Source organism: Thunnus albacares, chromosome 22 (assembly GCF_914725855.1).
Source record: "Thunnus albacares chromosome 22, fThuAlb1.1, whole genome shotgun sequence".
Taxonomy (NCBI): domain Eukaryota; kingdom Metazoa; phylum Chordata; class Actinopteri; order Scombriformes; family Scombridae; genus Thunnus; species Thunnus albacares.
Window position 1 is genome coordinate 12,270,782 of NC_058127.1, and position 7,908 is coordinate 12,278,689.

General features: G+C 39.7%; 1 protein-coding gene across 1 annotated transcript; it reads left to right on the plus strand.

Annotated features, from left to right (window-relative positions):
• The first annotated feature begins 803 nt into the window (after positions 1-803).
• oxa1l (OXA1L mitochondrial inner membrane protein) lies at positions 804-7,865 on the plus strand. Its single transcript, XM_044341617.1, has 10 exons — positions 804-944; positions 2,054-2,188; positions 3,492-3,774; positions 3,937-4,080; positions 4,189-4,274; positions 4,606-4,770; positions 5,555-5,659; positions 5,809-5,971; positions 6,094-6,174; positions 7,586-7,865. Exons 1-10 carry the CDS (start codon positions 834-836, stop codon positions 7,705-7,707), a joined length of 1,395 nt encoding a protein of 464 aa, XP_044197552.1. The 5' UTR covers positions 804-833; the 3' UTR covers positions 7,708-7,865.
• The last annotated feature ends 43 nt before the right edge of the window (positions 7,866-7,908 follow it).

A 7,908-nucleotide genomic window follows, 5' to 3' on the forward strand; every position in this document is an offset into this window, starting at 1 on the left:
AGAGGTTTTCCTCGCTGTAATCATTCCTCCTGTTCATACTGGCTGTTAAAAGATCCTCTTCAAATGAGCTTTCAATATAAGTGATGGGGGACAAATTCCACAGTTTGTCCACACAGTCATTTTATGCTAAAATGCATTTAAAAGTTTATTTGAAGCTTATATGATGCTTCAGCAGTCTGAGTTAGTCATATCAAGTGGATATTTGCCACATTTACAGTCTTTTTAGTATCAAATTCCCTGTTGAGCTGTGGAGGAAGTATAGTAACAAAAAAAGGGACTTTGGTACTAAAAAAGACTGTAATGTTGAAAGATATCTACTTGATTTGACTCATTTGGACAACTGAAACTTCTATTATTATTAACTTCAGATAAAGTTTTGAATACATTTTTGCACAGAAGGAGGACTGTGGATTTTGACCCACATCACATCTGCCTGTATTGAGGCAGATGTTAGAACTCTTGTTGTTTTAAGATGTACTATATAAATAAAAGTGATTGACTTACATTTTAAGTGCATTATGAACTGATCTTCTAATGGTCAGTATGAATAGGAAGGGTGATTATGGCAAGAAAAACCTGTTTCAATGTTCATTTGGGCACCTAACAATATTGTATAGGCTACTGTGGACAAGTATTTATAATCGTTTGAGTTTTGGCAGAAATGTGGAGAAGGGGCAGAGAGAAATCCCATTATATTTCAACAGAATGACACTACACCGCCCTATCAATAAACAAAAACAAACAACACGTCACGTCGGGCTAAGAACATGCTGAGAACAGCCGAGTGAATTGACTCTTCGCGCTTTCCGTAGCAGGTTGTATTCCCTGCCAACATGGCTGCCATCAGAAGTGGGGTGACTCCGGGCTGCTTAGCGAGGTGTTTTCTGAGACAAACTGGAAAACCGAGCCGAGGCAGCCATCCTCTTTCAGACACATGGAACCACGTAGGTCTCACTTACAATTTACCGCCTGGTACTTTCCCGCTGCTTTTTAAACAAAGACACAAACAGCGGCTTTCTCTCGGCTAACTCGCTAGCCGATTAGCATCCTCACAGCGTAGTAATGTGCATGTCTTCTGTGTGACTTTGACAGCAGCAGCCTCTACAGGAGACACACATTTCACTGTTTAAGTTTTAATCACCACGGTTCATAAGCGACAACATAGATAATTTAGTTAAAAGTAACGAAATGCTTGCTGCTGATCATTAGGAGTGTTTTTATGGCATTATTGAGGTTTACCCTTCATCTCTGGGGCTCCTGCCATCTTTGTCAACATCTACCGCAGAAATCTCTCCTAAAGTACAGATATTACAGCTGTTGCTCTGCCCTTTGTTTAACTGATGTTTATACAGGTCTAAATCTTAAGTAACTAACCTCAGGTTAAACACAGAGTCCTGTAGAAATCACCTAAATGCCCCTAGAGGTCACTGTATACATGTGAGTAACGTCACTGTTTTCAAGTCTGTTATAAAACAGTCAGGAGCCCAAATTAACATTGACATCATACGTTTTTCTTTCTGTAATTATTCCTCCGGTTCATACTGGCCATTAGAAGATCCCTTCATATTGCACTTCTGCGTACATGCACTATACACCAACCTGATGGTACACACACATACATAAGCACATATATTTACACATATACTATACACATATAGATATTTATTCATATATCATAGGTAGGACATGCATACTGCACTTTACATACATACACTCATATATGTTTTAGACTATTCATGTTGTTTATAGTCTTGTTTATTACTGTTGCTTTCACTCTTTTAAATATTAGTTTTTTTCCTTACTGGAAAACAGTGACTTAAATGATTGATTATCAAAATAGTTGCAGATCAATTTCCTGATAGTCAATTGTTTCAGCTCTAAAATATTTCAATGCATGTAGGCTATGAATGATAAAACGTGCATTGTATATTGTTCCAGTGGTATTTCTGATTTCCTTCATGGCTGCAACAGCACCAACATGTGTCATCAGGTTGTATTTTATTGTGTGAAGTGAGCACCTGCCTGACGCTCGTTCCCCCTGGTTTACAAACAGCGGTTGCTGCAGAGGTCCCACCTGCACACAGTGTTTGAGTGCAGCAGTCCGACCACAAGAACTCTGCTGGGTCGGAGACAACATGGAAAGTTGCTGTGGGTGAACGCCGTGGCAGTCAGACACAACAGCTCACAGGTGAGTTGGCACACGGGTGATAACTGTTGTCTGAGTAGCATCAGTGACCGGCGGAGGAGTGAGATTATCCTGTTATGGCTGCTTAGTCTAAAGCTCTGTCTGTGTTTTTTCACCATGTGCATGACGCTATATTCAAATATACATTGTAAGAATTTGAGTTACAGGTAAACAAAAAGCATTTTTTGTTTTAAAATGACCAGAATTGGAAATATAAGCCTGTTTCACTGCCTTTTTTCAATCATTATTAATGTAAATAAATCTCTAATATGATCATAAATTACTGGTAACTAACTGGTAACTAAGTTTTTGGAGTAACAACGTGTTCCAATGCTGTGTTTGACATTTTGAAAAAACAGTCAAGGCCTTGAAAGTTTTTGAAAGTAGACGTAAATAGACTTGGGTCAATGAAAGTGCTTGAATTTATATATTTTGTGCAAGAATAGAACATTGTTTTGCTGCGTTAGAGGCAAGAGACCTCATAGTCTGTGAGCTTCTGTAAATCCTATCAGGTATTCTGTGTTGTAACAGTAATTAACTTTGATCCATGTCTCAAACTGTTCTGTGTTGGGTCCTTGAATTTGAGGGGATTGGGCCTGGAAAGTACTTTAATTTGATGTTTCAGGAGGTGTGGGAACCCTACTTTAATTTTTTCTCAAAAATACATTTAGCATTAAGTAAAATTTTTATCACAGTAATTTTATATTGCAATATTAATATGTAACGTCAAATATATTAAGAATATAAAACAGATAAAATAACTAGATGGATGGAAATGCCTGTTTTAGTATTATCCAGAAGAAAAATATACCTGACAAATCAAGGCAGAAACAATGTAAAAATGTAATAAATCTTTGATTTGCAACATTACCCACAATGGACTAATATAACCACAGATATGAAAGGGATTATATCCTCACACACACACACACAGTTTATATCTTCATATTACCCTTAAGACGATTGCTTAAATTTTGTCTTGAAAATAAGTATTTTGCTTTTTGGAAGAATTGAAATGTTTCAAAGTAAACTGAATCAAATTGCGGCCACAATTGGAGATTTTGTGGTGCGCTAAATCACTGCTAAGAGTCAAATTTATATCAAATAACTGCTAAATCGATACTGATATTGCCAGATCCCACCTGAGGCTGGATCCATGGCAGCTTCCTATGAACCTCCAGTTATTGAGTCGTCACCTGTCTCCCTGCCGGCAGGCCCCACCCCCATCATCGCACATCCAATCACTGAACTGGTGGCTGATATTCTCACCTGAATCATGTTTCTCCATTTGGATTCATATTTTCAGATCCCAGTCGAAACTGTTTCCGTGGCAGCACCAGTATCGGACAGCTCTGCTGCTCCTCCAGTTTTGGGGCCTGCTGACCCCACCCCAGTCATAACGCAGCCAATCATTGAGCAGGCGGCCGACGCTGCACCGACTGCGGTGGAGGTCCTGCAGGCTGCGGCTACAGATCCCACTTTAGCAGAGCTGGGACTCGCCGCCCACACACCAGTGGGACTGATCCAGAACTTGTTAGAGTTCATGCATGTGGATCTAGGTTTACCCTGGTGGGGAGCCATCGTTGTCGGTAAGCACAGATCAAGAAAAACTTAGAAAGCAACATTCGGGCATTCTGGGAAAGTAGTGAAGGCAGGTTATATCTGTATCCAAGGATGTACTTCCTGTCTCACTTCTAATCTTCTTCTTCTGTTCCTCTTTGTTTCTGTAAATCTTTCCCTCCATCGTATAGGAACAGTGATCGCTCGTATGGCTGTGTTTCCAGTCATAGTGAAGGGCCAGAGGGAGGCGGCCAAGCTAAACAACGTCATGCCCGAGATGACCAAACTCACCACCAGGATGACTGAGGCCAAACAGAGTGGAAATAAATTTGAATGTAAACGTTCTCTCCTGTTTCTTCACTGCGTTTCTCTTTTCAGTCACAATACAGATGTGTGTGTGTGTGTGCAATTTCAGAAATGAGCTGCTGTTTTTCATGTTGCAGTTGCCAAAGCCTACTCCGACCTGAACTTGTTCCAGAAGAAGCATGATGTGAATCCTCTTCGTGGCTTCCTGGTTCCTTTGGTGCAGGTCAGTTTATCTCTTCCAATCAAATTTAAAACACAGTATGCATCTAACTGATTAAAGCGGGATTCATTTTCATGCCTGTTTCTATATGTTGCCCTTTTGTGGTGACAAACCTGAATGAAATAAAATAATCATAATAATGGAGACAATATAAGGAGGTAAAAACTGATCAGGATCTGATTTATTAAGTAAGTTTGCATACCAACTTCATACTTAATGCCAGTTTGTGACATTATGTTCAAGATTTGTAGGGTTTTTTGTAGCACAGGTTCTGTTTGGCCATTGTATCTGTTAATGATGAAGACGACTCACTTATCTGTCCGTCTCCCCCCAGGCACCAATCTTCATCTCCTTCTTCATCGCACTGAGGAAGATGGCCTACCTGCCAGTGCCTAGCATGCAGACAGGTGGCGTGCTCTGGTTTCCAGATCTGACGATAGCAGATCCTTTATACATCCTGCCTTTTGCCGTCACTGGAACCATGTTCTTCATCCTGGAGGTGAGCCAGCTTTTACTCAACTTGTCAGACAGATAAACGGGACATTGTAACTGTAAAATACCGCATTGGCCTGAATATAGGATGATGTAATCTGGAAATTACATTTGAAAAAGTGAGGTTCTTCTTATATTACATGTTCACAAGAGAGCGTACTGGTGTTACAGCAGCTCCTACAGAGAGTGCTGCATTATGGGTGATTTGGAGCTTTAATGTTGCTAGGCTAACGAGCATATTCAAGTCCATTTGTGGTGCATCTGTCGGCACTAAAAGTGTTTAATTAGCTCAGTTTAACTAACAGGTGTTTCTTAGGGCTCATGTGATGTGTTTTTTCTGCCACAGAGGAAATAAATTCATGGCAAGTGAAAACAAGTCAAAAGCGTCTTCCAACGTCTTGACTGCAGAACCATACCGGGGTCCAAACTGTCCTTTAAAGCTGCCAAGAATTACTGCTGTCACAGATGATGAAGAGGTCAAACAGACAATCTGAAATATGCTAACTTGACCGCTTCCAAGCTGTGTGTTATATCTGAAAAAAATCTTTTTCCCAAAAACAGGCGTTGGAAAAGGAGAGAACAGGGGGTCGTCTTATATTCGGGCCAATATGTTAGTATGAACCCTGTTAATGTGTAGTTTTTTCAGTGCTCTTATGCCAAAAACAGTCTCCTTCCTGTTATTATCAAGCCAGACAGAATAACCAATCAGCACAAGCACTTAATTATTAGAATATTAGGACTATCATTGGACTGACTGTCACCTTAATAATCTTCACATTTGTTGCCTCCAGCTGGGTGCAGAGTCTGGTGTTGACAACCCCAATCTGAAAGCCATGAAGACTGTGTTCAGGATCATGCCCTTCATCATCCTCCCTCTCACCATTAACTTCCCCACGGTGAGTCTGCCTCTCACTCGCATCTGTTTCTACTCTTTTCTCCCTCATCTTACATATTAGCAGGTAGTACCAGGAAATACAGTTTAAACGTCTTAAACTCTTTGCTGCATTCAGTGTCTAAAGTCTGTTTCTCCTCAAACAAACCTCAGGCTGTTTTTACATACTGGTTGACCTCCAACTGCTTCTCCTTGGGTCAAGTCGCTCTGCTCAGACACCCCTTCATCAGACAGAAACTGAGGATCCCAGATAGGATCAAACACCCAGAGTCCGCGCTGCCTCCAAATGAAGGCTTAATTGAAAGCATGAAGAAGGGTTGGTGTTTTAAACTACTTAAATCTGATAGATTAAGACATTTCATCTATTTATTGTTTGATTCACTGAAAAATAAATCAGAAAAATTGCAGCACTGATTATTTCTCTGGTTGTGTTTCCAGGCTGGAAGAATGCTCAGCTGGCCCAGCAGCTGGAAGAGAGGGAACGAAGGATCAAGAACCATCTGGACCTCGCTGCCAAAGGTCAGTCCCAACATACGCAGATCCTCTCTCCATATCTTGGTTTGGCTTGATTTTACAATTTGTGACATCAGAACAAAGAGCTGGCTGGAGTTGTTTCTAAATGAGAATATAGGATGGGAAAAAATATATAGGAAAATAAAATATCTCTCCAATACAATGTCCTAATTTTGTACATTATTTGTACTAGTATACAAATGGAGGAGGTGCTCCCCCTTGTGGCCATAGTCAGATATAGCAGCAATGACACTTGAATAATAAAAAGATAATTGTAGCAAAAAGAGAAGAGTATTAATGGGGATTGTGGATGTTTTCTTGCCTTTACTGTCGAAACTTTTACACAAGACTGAGAGCTAGAAAATAGTGTAAAAAATTATCACCTTCATTTTTACCTTCTGTATGAAAATACAAGTTTTTCAACTAACAACCAGACGACCCACCTAATAATAAAATGTTACTGACTGCAGTTTAGGGAACAGGTACACACTTAAAATTCTGGTACAGCTACTATATGTATTCAGTCCTGCAGATTTACAGACTTCAAGTTGTGCCGCAGTTGAATCAACAAGGCTGTAAAGTTTGTTTCACAGCAAAATCAGCAGGTGATAAACGGCTCTCATATGAGTATTTGGAGCTTCGCATGTAAACTTTTACCAAGTCTGAAACCTTACAGACTTTCCAGAGTGAATTTTTGCTGAATTTACAGCATCTTAACGAGTGTTTTTTGTGTTTATTGTACTAGTATTTAAACAGTTAGTCAATACATCGATAAATTAATCAACAGAATGTTAATTGGCAACTATTTTGATCATCGTTTGTTTGGCAAAAATATACTTGTTCCAGCTTCTTATATTTTTTTTAATTTTCTTGGTATAAAGTAAACATCAGCTGTAGGAACAATAATATGTATTTTGTTGTGTTTGCTGCCTTTTTATAGACCAAATGATTAAGCAAGAACATAATTGGTCAAGAAATCAAAATATTTGTTAGTTGCAGCCCCACATCAGTCACACTTTTTGTGTCATTTTCCGTGTGTTTACATCTGAAAACAGACATTTATTGAGGACATTTTATGTTTACAGATGCTGTTGCTGTAACAAAAGCAATTTATGAGGTTACAATTTTTTAATTTATTTTTTGCCTGTTGTGTGCCACTTTAATACCCTTTAACATTTTCACAAAACAGGCCAATGTTATCACCAAAGAGCCACAAAAGCTCACTCTTCAGGTTTGAAGCCACACTAATCAAGTGTTTGTCAAATGTACTTCCACATCCTGACAACTAGATGGAGCCGTCAGCACGATTGTCTGGCTGCTGCCAAGCGTTCCGACGCCTGAGACCATTTACAACGAACACTGCAGCAAGTGTGTTTCATTCAGTTTGTCATTTCTAAAAGTCCTTCTCTCTCTGCAGGTCCACTGAGGCAGACTTTTACCCAAAATCCTCTCCAGCAGACGCCTCCCATAGGCGCCGCATCAGCTAAAGACAAGACAGCCGTTGGCAAAGCGAGGCCATGGAAGGACACTATTGGATAAATCAGAGATAAATCAGAGTGGCTGAGTGTTTGAGAGTATCATGAATTATGTACATATTTATAGATGCAGGAGAAGGAGGGAAAAGATGACAGGGTGGGTAAGAGTTGTCATTGTGTATGTGTTATTCTAATTAAAATGTAAAATCTGCCTCAAAACAACCACTTTGGTGCATGTATTGTCATTATATTTCACTACACAACA

Excerpts from the sequence above, each read along its gene's own strand:
- oxa1l (XM_044341617.1), top strand. The coding sequence starts at position 834 with ATGGCTGCCATCAGAAGTGGGGTGACTCCGGGCTGCTTAGCGAGGTGT. Across the intron at positions 2,189-3,491 it reads TCAGACACAACAGCTCACAG|ATCCCAGTCGAAACTGTTTC; the intron begins GTGAGTTGGCAC and ends TCATATTTTCAG. Across the intron at positions 4,771-5,554 it reads CCATGTTCTTCATCCTGGAG|CTGGGTGCAGAGTCTGGTGT; the intron begins GTGAGCCAGCTT and ends TGTTGCCTCCAG.